The sequence below is a fragment of the Balaenoptera ricei genome, chromosome 15 (assembly GCF_028023285.1).
Source record: "Balaenoptera ricei isolate mBalRic1 chromosome 15, mBalRic1.hap2, whole genome shotgun sequence".
Lineage (NCBI taxonomy): Eukaryota > Metazoa > Chordata > Mammalia > Artiodactyla > Balaenopteridae > Balaenoptera > Balaenoptera ricei.
This window is the reverse complement of record NC_082653.1, coordinates 84,634,995-84,656,068: the sequence shown is the minus strand read 5'-3', so window position 1 is coordinate 84,656,068 and position 21,074 is coordinate 84,634,995. Positions and strand designations below refer to the sequence as shown.

Below are 21,074 nucleotides of genomic sequence, written 5' to 3'. Positions count from 1 at the left end.
AATTGGTCGGGGGTTTTTACTCTGGTTGGGATTGGGATTTCCACCTTCCTGTGACATTGGAGCCTGGGAGATCTGACATATCATCCAAGCACTCTGCAAACACCGGGGCCTACAGAGTTCTAGTGATTTTGTGCCTTTAACTGAGAGAGGATAAACATGGGCCTGGTGACAGTGTGGCGGGCGTAGGGGTGTGCAACACCGGTCAGCTGTTCTGATCTGGGGTCTTGCTCTGACTTTTCTCTGGCTATGCCAGGGTTTGGAAGAGTTCTGGATCTTTGCCTAAAAACCCAGAACCGTAGCCTTGGACTTGAATACCTGAGTAACCTTCCAGAGGCACCAGACTTTGAGATCCCATCCAGCCTGTGGTCCTGGGGTGAGGGCAGAGGAAGGTGCCCAGAACAGCACTCGGGCCCTTCCCGTTGCTGTGTTGCCAGCAAGTGCCCCCCTCGGGATGGTGACAGCACAAGCGGTCCTGGCAGCTAGTGTGCCCCAGTGCCAGTGGGGATGCGGCTGGCTCTAGAGACTGAACAAAATGAGTGACAACAGGCCTGTGACGTGGTTGAGCAGATAAGCGGGCCACAGCGTCAGTGCACAGAGCACCGTCACGAGCCGCAGGGCTGGCTGGCGCCCCGGGTCTGCTGCTTCCCTGCTCCCGAGGCCTCGCGCTCGTGTCCTCGTTAAGGCTACAGAGCTGGTGACGGCGCAGCTCACACCTGGAGCCCGGAGCCTCGGCTCCCGAGGCCGCTCTGCTCTCGGGGCTGTTAGCGTCCCCAGGGGGATCCCAGCACACTGGTGGCCCGTGTGCGCTCCAGACTCCCGCCAACAGTTCTGACACTGGCCGAGCTGCTGGGAAGGGTCACTGGGTGTCAGTCCCCGAGGGACCGAGGAGGCGGTCTGTGTGCAGGAAGCAGATGCGGAGGCCGCGTTGGGTTGGGCCTGGGTGCAGCGCCTGTACTTGGTGAGGGCACGCAGCCCTGGGCCCCTGCCTGGCCTGGACACTCGGGCAGAGAAGCCAGAATTGTGGCCACGCATGTGCTGGGATAGGAACGGAGATCACAGTGTGACCTTGCTTGGTTGTTTCTCATCGTGAAGTTAGAGGACACGGCTTTTTCGGGAGGCCCGGGTGCCCCACCAGAGCAGAGCTTGGTGGTGTCGCTTAATGCTGGTACGGTAAATACCATGTAGTCACTATGTTTTGCGAGTGAGTCCGTTGTGTTAACGCGGACAGGAGTGCGGTCAGAGTGGGGCTGGCGTGGAGGAGAGGCGTGCACAGTGAGCACGAGAGCGCGAGTCTGCTAACAGCCATGCCAGCAGCAGGGTGCTGACAGAGAGAGAGTGGGTGCTTATACTAGTCAGGTGTTGCCGGGCTCCTTCCTATAGGTGTGTGTGTGTCCCGCGTCCTGAAGTCCAGCCGCAAACACGTACATGAGCGGAGCCGCTCGGTCTCCTGCATCAAAACCTGATGGGGCTCGGAGACCAAGAGTGTCACCACCAGCCACCCTGAGCAGGGGCCCGGGGCTGGGCTGGGCTCAGGGGTCAACGCAGACCACACGCCTCCATTTTGATGCCCACTGCCCCCGGCCCGAGAGGCTCCCCTGGTCTCAAGAGCTGGACCAGGGATTGGGCTCCTCTAGACTTGCCACTGAACTTGGGCGCAGTGGGGTGGGAACCCAGGTACGAAGAGCCGAGAGGCCTTCCAGGGAACAGAGAGCCCGGCTGAGCCTGCACGCAGGGTTCGGGGAGTGAGAACCCAGCCCACGGGTCCGAGAGACACGGGTTGGGGGACGCCTCAAGGGGATGGAGGCCTTGCGGGGGGGATGAAGGCTTCTGACGGGGATGGGAAGCGAGATGGGGAGCTGGGGAATCTGGGGACCTTCCTTCAGGGCATGGCTGAGGCTGCCTCCCCGCATACCCAGCCTGCCTGCGGCCGTCACGAGGACAGACGTATCATCAGTGACGCAGGGGTGAGGGTCTCAGTCCCTGAGGACCCTCAGTGGCACTGAGTCTGCAGGCGGGGCTCCCTCTCTGCAGCTGGGTGTCCTCATGCGTGTCTCTTCCCCCCGCCCCAGATCTCCACAAACGTCAGGCCCTCGTGCCTTGGCCCTCAGGGTGACCTTCATGTCCCTTCATGTCCCCCCCGTGTCCCCAAGCTCCTCACAGCAGGGACCGGGTTTATGACCCTTGGCCATGAGGGTCTCGCCTGCCTGCATGTCCCCTGGGGAGCAGTGGGTCAGGGGAGCCGCTGCTTACCTTGTGCCCGTGGATCATGGGCATCTGTCACCAGGCTCATGTTTTCTCTTTCAGTTTTTATATTTAAACTTTGTGTCAGGAGCAAAAACTAGAAATGGAAACCAGTTTGTTTCTGCTGTATATTTGAGGGTAAAAATGATGTTCTTTTCCATAGTGTAAAGAGAGTAGGTGCAGATGAGCTGTGTGTGTGTGTGTGTGTGTGTGTGTGTGTGTGTACACGTGTGTGTCCCAGATCTTAAGAGATTAATTCAATCTAATAATTCCCTGGGCCAAGGCGTAATCGATTTTGATGGATCCCAGGGCGGCCTGAAGTCCTCAGTAATGTGATGATGGCCCTGACGTAACGGGATTAAGTCCTGGACAGACCGGCAGCGCGCTGACTTCATCCCGTTGTCATTTCCATGTGGGGACGTTAAGACCATTCATCACGACTAACTCGCCCAGGAAGCAGATTCGGGAAGCGCTCGGGTCATCGGGGTGCCGCGCAGGCGGGCGGGGTGCATGCGGGCGGGCCAGGCAGCACCGCACGGCCAGCATTTGGCTGAGTGTCGGGCGGTATGGGGGGGGGGGGCAGAATGTGAAACATTTTCCACGAGGAAGGAAACTTAAAACCCAGCTCGGCCCCTGTGGCATTTCTGAAAAGCGCACTAACTTGTGTAGGGCCCACGCCGCCCTGACTCACGGGGTTCCTCTGCTCTTAGGGGGGCGCGTGAAGACCTGGAAGCGGCGCTGGTTCATCCTCACCGACAACTGCCTCTATTACTTTGAATACACGACGGTAAGTGCAGGGCAAGTGCGGGGCTGCCCGTCCTCTGGGTCGCGTCGCGGGACCCTCCGCGGATTCCGGCGGAGGCTGGCTGAGCGCTCTCCTCCCGCAGGATAAGGAGCCCCGGGGAATCATCCCGCTGGAGAACCTGAGCATCCGGGAGGTGGAAGACCCGCGGAAACCCGTAAGCTGGCTTCCCCGCCGCCCGCCCTCCCTCCCTCCACTCCCCTCCCCTCCCCTCCCCTCCCCTTCCCCCCGGCGCCGGGTGACTGTCGTGTCTGTCTCCACCAGAACTGTTTCGAGCTTTATAACCCGAGCCACAAAGGGCAGGTCATCAAAGCCTGTAAGACGGAGGCGGACGGCCGGGTGGTGGAGGGCAACCACGTGGTGTACCGCATCTCGGCGCCCAGCCCCGAGGAGAAGGAGGAGTGGATGAAGTCCATCCGGTGCGCCGGGCCGCGGGGCGGGGGGCGGGCCCGGGGTGTGGGTGGGTCATGGGGTGGGGCAGAGGGGGCGGGGCCGCATGGGAGAGGACCGGCCCTCCCCGCCTAACCGAGTTTCTTTCTCATTTTCCCCCCAGAGCGAGTATCAGCAGGGATCCTTTCTATGACATGTTGGCCACGAGGAAAAGGAGGATTGCCAATAAGAAATAGAGCTTTCCTGGCCTGAGCAGCAGGTAAAAGTAAACTCAAACCCCGCAGCAAAGAGTGACTGGGGGCCTCCCCGCGACGCCCTGGACCCCCGGCCCGGCTCCTCAGGGACGGCGGCCCCCGCTGGTCTCGAGGGGCCTCATGTCGTCCCTTCCCGCCGCCCTCCCGGCGCTGAGCGCATCCTTCTCGAAGTCTCTTCCAGCAGCTGCGCCTGGTGGTTCAGCCGTGAAAATCCGCGTGGCAGACGCGGGGTCACACGTGCTCCTTTGTGGCGGTGTTCGCCGTTCTGGAAGCCGCTGTTTTGTATCATAACAGGAAAGGAAAAGCTACCAGTTTTTTATTGAGTTTTTTTTTCTCAGATATATAGGATTATAGCTTTTATATGCCTTTTTATATTCTCAAATTATAATGAAAGATACTTTCTAACAGTAGTATTTTTAGAATGGCAGCTATAAATTTAACTTCTGGACACAAGAATATACTGTGCACTGAGAACAATTACATGTGTACACATATGCAGCCCCCGGGGGGCTGGGGGGGGCATCCCGCTGTGGGGGGGGGGCCCAGGGGAGCTCCTGGTGGAGGGAGGCGCACATGTCCTTGACGACCAGCACTGGGCGGGGTAGGGCGGAGGCCAGTCCTCTGGGACCGTTCAGCTCAGACTTTGTGGTCCCACAGATACTTTCTAAAGAGGCAAATTGTTAAAATATAAATTTCGGTTTGGGGCATTTATCCTGTAACTTCTGAATCCCAGGATAGACGGTGTATATGTTGGACCACATGAAACTGCTCACGTTTGACCATTTCTGATCATGCCCACAAACAGCAGTGTCCTGTGGTCCAACTGAACACGTGGTTCAGACCAGCTGTGACCACTGTCTTCACTACTTAAAACTTGTTGGCAAAACGAATGCTTAGAATAATTTGACCAGATTTCTTAACGTAATGAGTAGACATATAAGGAGATAGAGATAACCTTATTCCATGCTTTCAGAGATTTGATCTTCCGTTATGGGGAGGGAAAAGAGCAGGTGGAGGGGGATGAAGAAGTGGAGCGCTTAGGCTTTTCTGTAAATAGTTTAAAACCCCAAATATGCACTGGTGGTGGGACTGCTGAAGATCGCCGACCAGGAGGTTGTCAGGTTGCTGGTGGCTGAATGAGAGGTGCTCAGTCGTGCGCTAAGGGCAGGCTGGAGCTGGGCCCCAGCACGTTGCAGAACTGGCCCAAGCGTGCACGGGTGGGCCGGCCGAGAGGCACTGGGTGCTGGGACATTCGGGGCTGGTGACAGTTGCCTTTTTATTGGGAGCTTTATTTCCGCCGCCAGGACCCCCGCATGTAATACATAGGACCCCCTTGCCCACAGGGGCTGTTCCGGTGGAGAGTCCCTCCCCTGCAGGACCTCCTTTCCCTGCCCCAGCCGCGAAAGCACTCCCTCCGTTTGCACACTTGAGAGGTCATCACCTCTCCTGTGCAAAAGCAGAGTCGGAGAATGACAACCGCAGGCTGTACGCACTTAACGTGGAGATGTAAAGAGCAGAAGGAACCGTTCCTGGGAGCTGCCTTGATGCCGAGACTGAACGGCTGTGGGCCCTCGGCCTCCGTGCAGCTGACCTTGACGTAGCGCTCGGTCACACCAGACTGCAAAGGGGTCTGCACCCAGGACTCTCCAACATGCATCAAACTGATTTTTTTGGTTCATTCCCAAGCTTTTAGGCTTTGCTACTGTACTGATACCTCAGATTCGAACCTCTAGTTTTGAGAAAGGCAAGTCAGCATTCTTGAAACACGTGACTGGCATATATGCAACTCTGGCCCCAGTCTTCCGTGAAAAGAGACGCTGCCCAGACCACCAGACCAAACACTGCTGACGACGACCCGGCAGCGCCTTCCCCTCGGGCTGGCCCCGTACCCGGGCTGCTTGGGGCTCCGGCTCCATCAGGATTTTGTGTGGAATAACCGGTCTCTCCTTTGTCTGACCCAGGTAGGACCCTGGGGATACAGGGCTTTCTGTCTTTCGGGTTTGCCTCAGGGTGGGGCTGGGAGAAGTGAGCGTAAGGAAACACACACCTGGAAGAAATCTGTTCCTCTGGCCATCTGTGAAGGAGCCTCGCCCGATGGCTATTTGCCTGGAATAATGCAGAAGGCCATGGTGCTCAGAATCTGTGTCACTTGCCCTCAGAGTGTTACGTGAAATCGTGTAACTCCAGGTTTTGTGTGACAGCGTTAACCTGACGGGGCTGTGGGGCGCGGGCCCGGCTGCCCGGACCTCAGCGTGGTCCCCCGTTCATCCCCCTCCCCGCTCCCCCCGTCTGTGCTCAGTGCTTGAATTATCAGTCCCAGCTCTGTCTCCTCCAGAGACGGAGGGCAGGAGGCAGGGAAGGGGGTCGCCGGGCGGGAGACGGCGGCTTCCACAGCCCCACCAGCCCCCGTTAACACCTGGGGTTTAGTTGGCCCACCCTGGACCCAGACAAGCAAGTGTCTTCAGGATCACGGAACAGTTTTGAGCAGTTTAATGTGGTACCAGACTGAGTCCAAATAAGAGCTATTTATAGATGAAGCAGCATTTAATGCTGCATATAAAGCAATGCGTATTTTTCAAGTTAAAATGCATATATCTACATAGATGTGCTTTGCTGAGAAGTTAGGTCTGTTGTAGACCAGAAACCACACATTGTGATTTCTTGTTTTATTTTTTTCTTAGAAAACATTTCTATTTACAGTAAATACAGTTAATATGTAAATACTGTACATATATAATATGACTTCTGGAGTGTTTGTTATTCAGTGTATATACTCCAACTTGCATGAAGAAATACCCTATATCTATTGATATTTTGTTGTAAAGTGGATGGTGAAGTTGGAGAGTTGTATGGCTGTCAAATTGCAAATACTGTGTTGGTTAAATAAAAACGCACTGTTAAAACAAGATTGCCTGTGACTGGGTTCTTTCTTTAAAGTAGGGAGACTGTCGGGTCCAGCAGCCCACACCTGACTCTCCCTCACCCATTTGGGGTCTGCACCTCTCAGTCTGGGACTGAGAGCCCGTGGCTTGAGCTTTAGAGGTTTTAGGAAAGTGCAAAGAGAAAGAAGTCCATGAGAAGTGTCTGTAAGCAAATGGGGAAAACAGCAGTAAAAAATAAGACACGAAAGGTTTAATTTGCTGCCATTTATATACTATATAAATTTTACATGCTGTATATTTACAGTGGGGCAAGTGCTTTTTTAATCTTTAAAAAAACAAAGATCAAACTTTAGACATCTCTGAACAACACAAACTGTATAAACCATACAGATTATTCAGATACAAACTGTATTAAATACAGCTTTCCCCACTCCAACTCCTGATGCAGGACCAGTGAATTATAAGTGTATCACAGTTTGATAGCATATCCATATTAAAAATAAAATCACAGTATGATTTTTGTCTGTAACTAGAAACTTTAAGGGACCAAGCTGACAAGTCAGACTCCAATATCAGTCAAGGCGAGAGACACTGTATAAAAAAGTGTTGTTACGTAACAAAAACATACTGTAGGCCTTACAAATAATGTTCGGATTATACATTCATAATGTAAATACTCATCATAACTGGTAAATTGATTGGAATAGTTCCACAAAGTTCAAAAACAGAACTTGTCTATAAAATACATCTTCAAATCTTGAATACAACTAAAATATGAAGCAAATTAGTTTCTAGTATCAGACATTACAGAAAACAGACTGCTCTCAAAAGTCGAGTTGAGAGCTTGTGAATCTTTAAATAAGTTTTTAAATTAAATATACACGCTGTCAGTTTGTACTTTTACTAATTCCATGGTTTCCCGGTTGGTCTTGCACCGGACGTCCAGCCTGGAGGAGCGTTACATGGAATACGAGTGATCAACCTGAGTCTGTGATTAAGCAGCATTTGAGATGTTCTAGTCCAGGGCGTTATTTTCAATGTGATTTATATACACAGTCTTATTTTACAATGGTCAGCAGTTGTAGAAAGTGTTCATTTGGAATAAGGGTAATTAAGAAAAGGTAAAAACTAAAAAAAAAAAGTCCTCCATGGTAAAATCTGTACAGTATTTACTAAAGAAGCACCACGCAGATTTGAACAAAGTTATTTTCTCTATTTATAATTTAAGCTGGGTTGGGGATGGCTTCTGTTGAACACGTTGAATCTGAAAGACAAGAGGCAGCGGGCGTTAGTTGGTCCAGAGGCAGGAAGTGGGAGCCCAGCGCCCCGTGAGCCCCCCGGGGGGGGGGCTTCTCGTCTTCATTCACGCCCTCCCCTTAGCAGGCGCCCCCAGGTCTCCCCGCGGGCGGTGAAGGAGCCGGCGGTGGCGCGGAGGCCCGCGGGCAGGGCGCCCTCTGCTGGGCGCGGTCCCGCCAGCTCGGCCGCCGCGGAGCCGCCGCAACCCGGCGATTCCCTTGCTCTAGGTAGGAAGAGGCTAATTCCTTAACGCGGCTCGGGTCTTCCCATTGAGGACACGCTGTAAAGCGTGTTAAATCAACTGCAAGTTAATCTCCTGCAGACAGTTCACTTAAAGCCCCCTTGCCGACTACCAGAAGTTACACGTTTGGACGAAATTCCCTCCGGAGAGCAGCCCCGCAGGTGCGGCACGCCCGGGACACCAAGCCCACCTCCCGGGGCCACTGAGTACGAGGCCAGGAGGAAATGACACTCCAGGTTTTGATTTGCTGTAAAAAAGCACCCAAAACCCATTCCGATCAAACCAAGCCCGAGCCCTTTCAGTGCGCGGGGCGGGCGGCGGGCATGGGAAGGGCTCCCCTCCCTCGGCCCCTCAGGTGGGGCTGCGAGAGGACATGGCTTCTCCATCTTTCAAATGTTTATCAAATGACTTGATTCTGAAGCTTCTGACCTGCCCTCACTTTCTTACAACGGGGGAGGGAGGGAGCAGAGCGACTCTCTGACTTAAGGGGCCCAAATCCCACCCCCCCCCCCCCAGGACTGACTCCCCACCTGCTACCCCCGAAGCCGAGGCCCAAAGCTCCCTCCTCAGGGCCCCTCAGCGGCTCTACAAACCAACAGGAAGAACATACCGAGACGAAAAGAGCTTACCGTAACTAGTGAATTTTTTGTTTTGAGGCCACGTTTTCAATCACCTACAAAGCAAAGGTTAGGAAACATTTTAATGATGGTTTTGCAAAAATTTTAGTGCCTACGCTGTGTGTGCGTTACGTGACTACACTCAGAAGCTTAATGTCTGTTGCCTGAAATCAGTCCTACACAAGCTGTGTCTCCAAGTGCTTCACTGAAAACAAGAGTTGAGGTGACAACTGAGGGCCACGTCCCCTCGGGCATAGTCCACTCTGACCCCAGTAAACCCATCAGCGTTTCAACATTAGGTGAGAACAGATCTTAGGCCAAAGAAATCGAGAGCTTGATGGCGCCAGAGAACAGGAGTCTGGAAGAGAGGTCAGTGGTCAAGGCGCCAGGACAGACACACGCAGGCCAAGAGGTCTGGCCTCCACCAGCCGACAGCGATGCTTGGTCTGGGCCCGAGCAGGTGGCCCTTCCCGGGAGGTCAGGACGGGACGGGCGCCCAAGCCAGGAGCACACCAGTCATTGGGCGCCATCAGATTGAGGACAGGAAAGGGGCCACCCCCCTGCCTGCAGCCTCTGGAGACGCGCGTCTGGGCCACCACATGCCCACTACTGGGCTTTGCACGCCACCTACTGTCCCCCGAGCCAGCTCTGCGGGTGCGCTGGCGGCCTCCAGCTGTGGTCTTCACCAGAGACCTGCAGCCGGAAGGGGAAGATTCTGGCAAAAACGTAGAATCCCCGCGGACCTGCGCAGAATGCACACGAACGGCCCGTCTCCACTTCGCCCCAAGCGCCAAGCAGACGTCAGCAGGGACTCATCCCCACCAAGGGCCTTCCCCGAATCGCTGAACTGTTCATGGGAAACCAGTGCAGAAATGCAAATAATTCCCCTCTTAACAAACACAGAGCAAGCCCACCGGTAGCGTCCCTCTCCTGCCGCCCCGACGACTCCTCACCCACGCCGCGCGCCCCAGCATGCCTCCGCCACTCGGGAACGCGCCACCCCTTCTGCTCTCTGCTCCTCCCAAACGCCAGAGCGCTGTGCGGCCCTCTGTCCGTCCTCCACCACCCACCGTGGGACCGGGGCCACTGCACGGGACAGGGCTGCCCCCGAACAAACGACACCTCACCCGGGTCCAGGACGCAGTCGAGAACCCCGTGGCCCCTGGGCATCTAGGACAGCGGGCAGGGTCGCGGGGGTGCGCCTCAGGGGTCCAGGGTGAGGCCAGCACACCTTTCCCCGTGGGCGGGCGGACGGGCGGGCTGGGCTGGGCTCATTGCGGCTCTACAGACACCTCAATTTCCCATGATTTTCATGTGAAATGAAATATTCTTCTTTTGACTCTTCCAACCATTTAAAAACGTCAAATTCTTCCTTACCGTCAGGCCGCGCAAAGGCGGTGGCCAGTCCAGCCCTGCCCTAGGCCCCCGGCCCCCTCAAATACGCTCAGCACTCCTTCCAGGGTCGAAGGTCATCGGAACAGATGAGGAAGCAAGGGGGGCTGCTTTCAGAGCAATCAGAGTAGAAAAGGCTGGGAAGGTACAAGGGAAGACAGAACTGTGCAAAGCAGACAAGAATCCCAGAGCCCAGAGGCCTGCAGTGACCCAGGGAACCCCGTCAGGAGCCCGAGCCCCACCAACCCAGGCCTGAAGCGTGATGTCCAGCGAGCCAGTCACCAAACTGAGTTCTAGGTTCTACTCCCAATGCCAAAGGCTTAAGGATTCTGGAGAGAAAGAATGTACCACAACAATATTTCTATCAAAAATTGCTTAAAAACAGAAGTTCTGGTCCACAATCAGACACTCAGAGCCATAAATTCCAGAGGTTCCCGGTTCCGCGTAACTCAGGTCTCCAGTAAGCACCGAGGCGGCACGGCTAACCATCGAGACCGGCCACAGCAGCCTCGGGCCAGCCGTCGGGCAGAGGACACAGGGCGGGGAGCTCAGAGGGGACTTACACCTTCTACGCCCTTTGAGGCTCCTTCCCTGTGTTAACCACCCTTTCCAAAGAAAAGAGTTTCTATATTCGCAGTTCCAAGTATGTCCTCTTACCCTGGCCACAGTCAGACGGATGACACCTGTCATCCCTGGTTTCCATCCAGAAATGTTTTGTTTTCTCACGGAAAGGTCCCACACCCTCCAGAGGCTGGCCATCTGTGAGGGGGAAAGCGCTGTCCGCTCTCCGGAAATGGTCCACAGTCTCACAGCTGGCAGCCTTGGGCAAGTGTGGTTCTGAATCTCTAACCAAGTCCTCCGATTTCCTTGAGTGCCTCTTCTTCTTCTTCTTCTTCTTCTTGTGTCTGTGGAGGTCAGCATCAGAGTGCGCTACCGAAAGGTCTGAGTCCTGCTGATGCCTGCGGAAGAAAAAGCCAGAACTCAAACCCCCGGAAAAGCAAACCACCCCAAGGAGAACTGGTCTTTGACTTTGATTTATACCCACTACTGTTGACACTCATTACGTGAACACAGGTAAACCCTTATCTAATGAAAAATGCGTTGTTTTCATTGTAATAATTTTTTAAGTCTGGGGTCATAAATTCACCAATTTCAACCTTTCCCCACCGATGCCCTTCAGCTTTGTTTGGGAGGGGAGCTATGGCCAAAACACCAGAGGAAGGATTTAATCAATTTTTCCTGAAACTAGTGGCTGAAGGAAAAAATATTTTTGCCAGGTGTCTCAGGCACATAGGAGGGAAGGTTGTTTGATTTCCTCTTCCTTCAAGTAACCACTATTTACCTGTGCCTTCCGGTAACCGTCTCCCAGGGTTGCGATGTTAAGAGGCACCCGTGTGTACAGCACACAACGTGCAGTAACTGTTTGTGCCCACCCCTCTCATCGTGGAGAAGTCATTTTCAAGAAAACTACTGACCAATTTAGCTTTTTAAAAATACAAAAACAAATGTCCCAATGAGATTTCAAACTGAGAAATGGAGACAGAAAACTAGACAGAGGCAAATGCAACAAATGATGTGTCTCAGCCCTTTGGGTCACAGGCACATTCAATAGGATGGCGGCCTCCCATTTCCTGCCACACGGCAGTCACTGAGGTTGAAGGAAGTATCAGCAGACGTGAAAATATAACTACATCTGTGAATAAACATATTAACAATCACTGTGAAGTCAAAGAATCCCAAGTTTTATCTACCAAACACTGCACACTTGCTCCTAGAAGTTAAAAAGCACTAACTGAAAACGGCAAAATCATCTTAAAAGATGGTTTTCGGGCATTTCAAAATACCATGAGATAAGATCCAGCTTAACACAGAGGTAAGTTTTAGGAATCTACAAAAACAGGGAAGTCCAAAACCCACAGAGATAAAAAATACAAATCAGAGTCACATACACAGGACACAGCCCTTCGCAGGTCACCAAGCACACACACCCTCACCTGGAATCTCGGTCTCGGTGTTTGTCTTTGGATTTCTTTTTCTTCTTTGATTTTTTGTGCTTCTTCACTTTAGGCTCCTCTAAAGGACCCTTTTGTAAGCTTCTCCAGGCTTTCTTTTCTACGTGACCGTCATCATTCCCTACACTACCGTACCTCCGTTTCCGTGACTTGACGTCCTTGTGTTCGTGAAACCGACCGGCGAGGTCACAGCTGCTGTCTTCAGCCCCCAGCGCAGCCTTTTCGTGGGCGTGCTTGTCAGCGGGGTGCGGAGGGGGCGCGTGCGCCAGGCCCACCCGGGGGCTGCTGAAGCGGTGCCGGTCCCTCTCTTTGGCCGCCGGCTCGTAGCCCTTCCGGCCTCTGTAGTGGTCCTTGTAGGGCCGGCCGCCATAGGGCCCGGCTCGGTCGTACTCTCGCTCGGCGTGGAAGGGCCTCCAGTCCCGCGGCTCGCGGGCCGGGTACGGAGCGCACCTGTCGTGGTGGTACCTGCACCGCCCCCAGCGCATCCTGTCCGGGTAGTGCTTCTCCCGGGCCCAGGCGTGCTCGCCCTCGCCGTGGTGGTAGCGGCCCCACTCCTGGTCAGGGGCCCCCCTGCTCCGGGAGCGCCGGTGGCCGGACCTGGCCAGGGACCCGGGGCAGGGGGCGTGCGGGGCCGCGGCGCAGGGCTCAGGCCACTCGGACCGGGGCTGCTCCCGCCCGTGGCGGGGCCGCTTCCGGCGACGCTGCTCCTCGGTCCTGCTCCTGCTCGCCCGCGCGCGCTCGCCGCTGGACGACCGGTCTCGCCGGCTGCGGTAATGTCCTCGGTCCACCTTTCTGAGGCTGCTGATTTTTTCCTGCACTGGACAAGCCTCCTGGACCTTCTGCCCGGTCTTACCGTCTTCACCTCTCTCACCGTTACTTTGCTCGGGGACCCCCTCTGGACGGTTTTCTGCGATCCTGTCTAATTGCGGAGAGGGCACCCCATCTGCGGACACCCCTGTGCTTTGAGGGGGACCCTCCACATCCGTGCCTCTGTCCCGACTGCTGTGACCCAAGGGCTCAGGCTCACAGTCGCCCTCGGTACGTGACAAGGGACTCGGGCTCAGCCTCCCCGCTGCTTCTGCTGCCGCCGGGTCCTGGGGACACTCTGGTAACATCCCTTTCACGTCCTGGGACGGTTTGCTCTTATCATTTGTTAAATTCCCAGGGTCACACGGTTTAGGAAGCTGATCGTCCCCGAGGGTATCCTTGTTGGTGTTACAAAAGGTGTTAATACTCGGCAAAGCCTCCTCGGGTTTTGCCAAAATGTTTTCAGAGACTTCTTCTTTGGTAGGTTTGATGCTGGGGTCCGAGGGCGACAAAACCTTCTTGAATTTGCTGCTAAGGCTCGTGACCAGCTCCAGGTTCTCAAGGGAATCGGGAGCGGAGCTGCCAGCCTCCAGGACAGCCTCAGGGTCCTGCGGAGGCCTCTCCTCTGTCCCAGTTGTACTGCAGCCCCACCGAAAGAAAGAAAGAAATCAGCCATTTACTTGTTTGCTTTCTGGCTTACAGGGACAAACACTTGAAATCGTTCGTTTACTAAATATTTTATGGCTTTACTACATCTGGTTTAAACCTAAAACTGGGCTTATCATTTTTGGAAACTTCAAATTTTCTCATTAAATAAAAATGTAAAAATTTGTATCAAGCCTACCCCATTTTTCAGTAATAATAATTCTGCAATTCTAGGCGCCTTCTGTTTTCAGATATACTTCTAATTCTTAATAACTAAGTCTGGACCATCAAAAAAGTCAAATAACGATGGGGCTCTTACTTTTCCTTTGGATCCCTTTTCTCTGAATTTTCCTGGAGCCTCGGAGCTAGAGTAGCTACCTCCAGACAGAGCCAAGAGCTCCCTGAATTACCTACAGATTGTGAGGAATCACTGAGGCTTTAGAAACACTTTCTGTAGTAAAAGAACTCTGCCTTGCTTTTGATGGAGTCTCGAAGTTAATGAAAGCTGCCAGAAAGCAAGAAAAACCCTAAAGTGGGCCCGCTTTGCAGCGGGAAAATATCTGGGAGAGAGAAGACACGTGTGATCTCGAGCGTGGCAGTGACGTGTTCAAGGCCGCACGTGAGGTTAGGAAACGTGCGTAGCTGGGGACTGACTGCTTATACAATCACCTGTCGTAATTCTCACGCACGTTACATTTGAAGACAAACTAAGCCGGACAAGGATAGAGAAAGGAGGACAGCCATCCTGCCAGGGACTGAGTGTTCAAGTGCCCCCTCTTCACGGTCGACCGGGAGTGCGTGCGCTTTGCTCGTTTTTCTAAGTGAGCGTTCCTAACAGTGGTTCTTGGTGAGGGCACGCCCCCCGCAGGGCCCTTCTGAAACGGGGGGTGCATTTTTGGGTCAGCCCCACGATGGGGGAGCCTCACCAGCACCAGTGGGCGGGGGCGAGGCAGGCGGCCCCACAGAAGAGCCCACGTCCCAGCGTTCACGTGGGTGAAAAACCCCGGCTCTATTACTGGCCGCTTCACAGACACCGCTAGGGTGTCGATCTCAGGTTGGTCAGAACTTGGCCACAAGTCGTCCACCAGGAGGACGTCACGGCGCTGACATGCGTGATGTGACCTGTGCGTGGCGCCGAGCTGCTGGCCCAGCCCGTGTCCTGCGGTGGCCCCGCCTCCCGGCTTGTTGGCATGGCGACACGCCACTGCCTTCTGACCCTTCCTTCTACTCCCGTTACATGACGCTGAGGTCAATGCACTGACTTCTTTTTTTTCTTTTTAAGTGTGGAGACAGACCATCTTAACTAGGAATTTAATTCAGAATTCTAAAGGGAGCAAAACAAAGTCTTCGCTACCGGACAGTCGAGAAGCCCTGCGCCACCCCCTTCACACCTCCTCCGGCGCCTGTCACACGGAGGGCTGAGTGGGACGGTGCCGGCGGGAGGCTCCGCCGAGGGCTGAGGACGAGCCCCAGAGAGGAGGCCCTGCGGGAGGGGGGGCGTCAGCTGGACTAACAGACCCTGTACGTGTTTACTTTACTTTCTTAAAAGGAACATGAACGAGTTCGACAGATTGTTATTCAAATCACTCCAGGGTCCAAAAGGTTCACCGAGACTTCGGTGAGCGGCCGCGCCCACGGGCCCCGCTGTGCTGCCCGGCCCGCGCCCCACGGCCTTGGGACAGAAGCCTACCTCGTCTCATCTGGGCAACCTTTCCCTCTGCTGCTGAGTTTGAAGGTCTCTAAGATTTTGTCTTCTGGGAGAGGTGGCAAAGGAGCAGGCATCAACTACAATAAAAAAACAGGTATTTCAGCTCCGGGGGCCACCTGAAACCCAGCCACGTGACCCGCCGGACACGAGGGTGGAAGCAAAGCCCGCCCCTGCCCCGCCCGGTGCAGGCTCACCTTCCCAGGGAGACCGTTTGCCTTAGAAAAGGGGTTTTCTGAGTGTAGAGCAGGCTGGACTTGGCAGGTGGCAGCATCCGAGGGCAGGCCGTTTTCTTTCGGGTCACTGTCCGTACTGGTAGCACCATTTAGAGCCACGGGCTCTCGGAGCTCGTGCGGAGAGGCCCCGACATCTTCGGCCTCCGGAGCAGGGGCGCACGCACTCTCGGGGGGACCGAGACCGTTCTCCTTGCCGAGGCCCTTCGCCTCCTCGTCGGACTCTTCGGACGACTCGGCGCCGTACGGGACCAGCACGCCGGAGCTCAGCTTCGACCTGCCGTTCATCATAGGCTCAGGGCAGGACTCCCTCAGGGTGATCTGCTTTGTTACCTTACTAGACGCGGGCATCATGGGGGCACTCGAGGTAGACTGTATTGCAGAAGAAGTGGTAATGGTAGAAGACGGGGCAGGCTTGTTAGGGCTCTCCAAAGAATTGCTGTGAAGGGTAGGCTGAGACTGACCTTGGCGCACAGGTAACTTGTTGTGAATACTGATCGTGATTTTCTGTTTCTTGGGATGTTCTGGAATAACTGAGGGCCTGTTAACTGACCAGTTCTGAACAGACGTTGAGGCGTTAACAGGGCCAGTCCTACTGACATTGGAATTCCCGTTAGGACTTGACATGGAGCTGCTCGGCGTTTCCTTCAAGGGTCCCGTCCCATTTAGATGAGGTGGGTTCTGGAAACAAGCAGACCACAGCCAGGTGAGAGCTCCAGAAACAGTCGCAGACTCAGAAACCTGAGGCCGTGGGCCTCTCCCACTTTGGTTATCTTTTTCTTTTGTGAATAACAAGTTTCACGCACCAAGAAAGCCCTCCCCCTCTCCTGTGGGCCTGCCCACCACAAACCTTTCACAGGGCACAGTTTTCTGAGAATGAATTTCTGGTGAACAGGGACCACTCTTTTTGTCAGAGAACAACACCCAGACCAAATTCTTCCTGCTCCCATTTGACAGGAAGAAGCAGGTCCCTTTGGGCAACGGAGTCACACAGGTTCTCCTCGCACGGCTTCCAGGGAGCCCACCGCAGTCCGGGCAGAAGGGAGTGCCAGCCACGGGGAACTCCCACGGGCCAAGGCAACAGGCACGTGGACAGACACGCTCACTAAGCCATCCCTGCCCCCATCATCTCCGACTCCTGCTCGAGCAGTTATTTTGCTCCAGATCCCAACTTTTGCTGCTATAACCCAGAAGTTGCAAACTGGTAGTCATGGGTGAATTCTGACTCACAGATAAATTCTGTTTGGTCTTCAAAATGTTTTCTTAAATATCTGAATTAGTTGCTATCCTAACACTGGAAGGCTTCATAGTTTAAAAAAAAAAAAAAAACCAAAAAACCTCTTGAAAAAGCAACAGCAGTGGCCCCTCCACACAGGGCATGTGCTCTCCAGCTGGCCGTGTCCTGAGGCCTCACGCAGGCAGCGCCCAGTGCAGGACCTGCTGCCTTAGCTCCCTAAGCCACTCAATCTGTGAGTCCCTATCAAACTGAAGGCTGTTACGACACTACGGCACAGGTGACAGGATTATTCCAAGGTGTATACAGGCGATTCCAACAAGTCCAACATGTCCACAATCTCAACACCTATGTCAAGCAAAAGGCAGGCCTCCACTGAGGACTCGGGGCTTCACGCGAACCAGGCGTACCTTCCACTCCCCCCGAGAAGCCGTGAGGGAGCGTGACCAGGCCCAGCCGACGGCAGACAGAAAACGCCACATGCCTGAAATGGCTAAACGGACACGACTGAAGCGTTCTTTTTGTAAAGGCATCACTTTCCCGGAGGCCAGCATTAACCAAGAATCCCCAAATATTTAATCCATTAAGTGAATGGAAGTCCAAGGTGGGAGCTAAAATCTCTAGCGTTTAAACAGACTTACACCAGACTTTCTTCTTGATCATTGTGTTCATACTCAGAGATTTTCTGTATATTTGAAATACAATAAACAGCTTGAATAAACTTTTTGGCCAAGAAATTCAGTTGTAGATGAGGTCATGACAACTACTGCAATGTTAACTAGAGGGCTGGAAAGATGAACATAAAGATGACATTCTACCCGTGGAACGTTACCTTCATCATGTGAGAGGGAAGCTGTGGTCCGATAAACCCGGATGCTGCCTGTTTGTTGCTGACAACCCGCTGGCTGATCACCGGTCGGGGAGAGGACTGGCCAGGGCTGTGGGCGGAATGAGTAAGTTCACCTCCATTTTTCACATCGTGGGACCTGGGGACGGAGAGTGACAGTGCTCAAGGGACACTGGGACACATGGGACATCTCCCCCAAAGAGATTCATGTACACCCCACCCTCAGGTAACAGGTGACACGATGCGCAGAGCTCCACGCAGGGTCCCCGTCAGGTCCAGGCCAACGCCGGGTGCTCAGATTGGGAGATAACAGGGTCACTGGGCAAACGGTATTTTGAACTGTGGATTCTGAGGATGCCACTATCTGAAAGCTACTGTTCTTTAATTTTTTAATTTTTTGAAAGGTATTTTTCTTTTTCTTTTTTATTTCTATTTTTCTAATTATAAATACATACCATTGTAGAAAAATCTGTAATATCCTGAAAAGTTAGAAACCAACAAAAACACTGTGCCTCCCCTCACTGCTTCGAGGCGTCCACTATTCAGATTGAGTGGATTTTCCTCCAGGCTTTATTTAGCCTGTACTGGTTTCTTCAGTATCACTGTGTAAAATTTCAAACTGCTTTTCCTCCATATACGGAGCACTCTCTCATATCATTTTAAAAAGCTTTATAAAAATCACTTTTAACAGCTGCATTGTATTCCATCATATGGATTTGCTACAATTTATATGATCTTCTGCTATTGATGGAAATTTCACGATGTTCTTAATTTCCAGCTACTACAAATGAATACACTGGAGCACACATCAGATTGCTCCAAGGCCCTACATTCCCAGAAATGGAATTAGCGAGTCAGAATGTGCAGCAGCAGCAGGGGTGCTGGCGCTGGCCCAGGCCTGGCCCAGGGAGGTGGCTGGCCGCCTGTGCTCAGTGGCTGAGAGGTGACCACACCCAGGTACTCAAGAGTCCCCTTCTCCAGGCCTCCGCTCACTGCCTCCCAGGCCCCCTGGCCCACCCGGTTTGCCACCAGCAGCAGAAGCCCACCCTCTGAGACTACCGCCTTCCCTTTCTTCTGCATGTTTCTTTATTAACCTGCCGAAGAGCTGGGAGCTAAAGCAAACTCATGATCCACACTGAAAACCACCTTCCTTACTCTCCCCACCATCGAGGTGCTGTTTAAACAAACAATATCGAATTTAAATATGTTGATGAGAGGAAGAGAGATGACATAACAGAAAAGATGAAAATTTGCTTTCCTGACAATACCTGATATAAAAGAGAACATAAGCTTGTTGACTGAGTACCGATCTAATATCACTGGTAGATACGATGGAGTCATTCATTTGGTACCAGAGGCCATTGCTAGCCTGCAAAACAGCCAATAAAAGAGATATTAGATACAATTAGGTAAATAGGGAACACCAATCCACAGACGTAAGAAAAATGGGCTTTCACATTTTAACTGTAAAAGCCCCACCTTTCCTCCCCAAAATGCCAGGGCTATCTTACAGTGTATTGTAAAAATAGTTATTAGCAAAATCCACAGAGCTTACTTTTATGTAGCAGAAGTAATGGCCAGCATGGCAATTAAAACCAGTGTGTACCAGTACTGCATACAAAACATAAATGATCGGTTCTCCATTTGGCTGAGACATATACGGTCGAATATCAAGATACTCAGGATATTTCACATCCTACACAGGAATGGAAAGAGGAAAAAGGAACATCATTTCTGAAGGTGCAGGTTATCCCATGTGCACAGGCACAGGAGACCCCAGAGCACTGCACCCTATGTTCTGGCAGAAACCCAACACACTGAACCTCATTTCAAAAGACAGAATTAACCTGGAGCACACCTGAACCTAAGTGTGTTTAATGCAATCCCACTGTATTCTTTATTTCCTTTAAACAAATAAGGATCCACGTTAAGTGAATCCTCCAAATCCATCAAAGGAGACAGTAACAATCACAACTCTGGATTTGAGAGTCCAGACTGTCTTATTTTTATTTTTAACAATTCAGGAACAGATTTCTTTTGCATGTTACTGGATTTCTGACCACTTTCAATCTTCAGAAAGTGGGAAGAAAATGGGAAAATTCAGTATACTACCAGTCAGAAAACAAATGAATAAACAAAATAAGCTCTGAGGAAAGAATGGCAAGATGTGACTGGGAACCTCTTTGGATTCAATGACACAAGCTCACTCCCTGTAGCCACTCGTCACCTGCACTGACTATGAAGCCCAAATGAAGAGAGTAATCATCAGTTTATCTTCAGAAAGTCTAGCCAGCTAAAGGATACAGAAAAAAACACATACGCTCATAAACACACATACCAAACTACTAGCTCAATTCTTTGACATTTTTTTCTACTACCAAGTGCTGGAAGAACTTAGAAAATCAGATAATAAAACTGTTCAATTTAGTTGCTGACACTTAAGCCTTGAAAGGCTCAACATAAATGGTTATTAATAATATTATCTACATACCTTAGCAATTTTTCCACCAGTAAAATTTGCAAAACGTTTCAGAGAAAGTGTAAGAACATTAGAAGATCTGTGTATAGTGAACCTCTTTGAAGCTGGAACCATCTTTTTACACCTTGGAAAAAAACAGAAACAAATGTTTAAGAAGATTAATATGGGTTTTTTTAAATCTTTCCCTTGTTATTCCTCTGAAACATTCTAAATTAAGTTTCCAAAAGAAGGCTATGAGATGAGAAACACCACCCTTTTCAACCAACAGTGAAAATATTAAAATTTAAAGTACGGGGGAAACTGCTTAATTAGCATGAAAGAAAAAGATAGGACAGTTCTGAAATGTCAGGTATGATAGGTCACTGATATTTTTTAAATTAGATTAATACAAGTTTCTCTCAATTCAAAACAAACTGAAAAACTGGCTGGTATAATACTGTGAAAACTAAGCCCAGATACAAAAGGAAGAAAGTAAAGACTAGAAATGTCCATGAAGTTTAACACAAAGGAGAAATCCCTACGGTCTTGGGAGGAAAGGGAGCCTTGTCCCCCCACAAAATGAACCCAGGCACACCTCATGTTATTACCCTTTGTAGATATTCCATTTTTCACAAATTGAAGGTCTGTGGCAACCCTGCATGGAGCAAGTCTACCAGCACCGTTTTTCCAACAGCATTTGCTTACTTCGTGTCTCTTTGTCACATTTCGGTAATTCTCGCAATATTTCAAGCTTTTTCATTATTATTATATTTGTTATGGTGACCTGTGATCAGTGATCTTTGATGTTACTATTCTAGTTATTTTGGTATTTTTTAACAGTAAGTATTTTTAAATGAAGGTCTGTACATTGTTTTTTAGACATAATGTTATTGCACACAGACTACAGTATAGCGTAGACATAACTTTTCTGTGCACTGGGAAACGAAAAAATTCATGTGATTCACTTTATTGTAAGATTTGCTTTATTGTGGTGGTCTGGAACCAAACCCGCGCTATC

At 51.8% G+C, this 21,074-nt stretch overlaps 2 protein-coding genes across 4 annotated transcripts in view; one reads left to right on the top strand and one right to left on the bottom strand.

The window, feature by feature from the left end:
• Positions 1 to 6,593, top strand: part of CYTH3 (cytohesin 3) — a 92,974-nt gene extending 86,381 nt beyond the window's left edge. For 2 of the 3 annotated variants that reach the window (XM_059896265.1, XM_059896267.1), the window contains exons 10-13: positions 2,952 to 3,028; positions 3,129 to 3,200; positions 3,308 to 3,462; positions 3,597 to 6,593. In XM_059896265.1, the coding sequence (XP_059752248.1) occupies positions 2,952 to 3,028; positions 3,129 to 3,200; positions 3,308 to 3,462; positions 3,597 to 3,669 (377 nt within the window). In that variant the 3' untranslated portion in view covers positions 3,670 to 6,593. The remainder of the gene's footprint in view (positions 1 to 2,951; positions 3,029 to 3,128; positions 3,201 to 3,307; positions 3,463 to 3,596) is intronic. The other variant, XM_059896266.1, reaches the window with a different exon arrangement.
• Positions 6,594 to 7,040: 447 nt separating this feature from the next.
• USP42 (ubiquitin specific peptidase 42) overlaps positions 7,041 to 21,074 on the bottom strand; it is a 41,613-nt gene continuing 27,579 nt past the window's right edge. Inside the window, exons 9-18 of the mRNA XM_059896216.1 lie at positions 20,090 to 20,201; positions 19,154 to 19,294; positions 18,867 to 18,967; positions 17,584 to 17,737; positions 15,482 to 16,198; positions 15,270 to 15,364; positions 12,110 to 13,573; positions 10,773 to 11,074; positions 8,736 to 8,779; positions 7,041 to 7,833 (exon numbers count right to left, since the gene is read on the bottom strand). Of these exons, the coding sequence (XP_059752199.1) occupies positions 8,772 to 8,779; positions 10,773 to 11,074; positions 12,110 to 13,573; positions 15,270 to 15,364; positions 15,482 to 16,198; positions 17,584 to 17,737; positions 18,867 to 18,967; positions 19,154 to 19,294; positions 20,090 to 20,201 (3,094 nt within the window). The 3' untranslated portion in view covers positions 7,041 to 7,833; positions 8,736 to 8,771. The remainder of the gene's footprint in view (positions 7,834 to 8,735; positions 8,780 to 10,772; positions 11,075 to 12,109; positions 13,574 to 15,269; positions 15,365 to 15,481; positions 16,199 to 17,583; positions 17,738 to 18,866; positions 18,968 to 19,153; positions 19,295 to 20,089; positions 20,202 to 21,074) is intronic.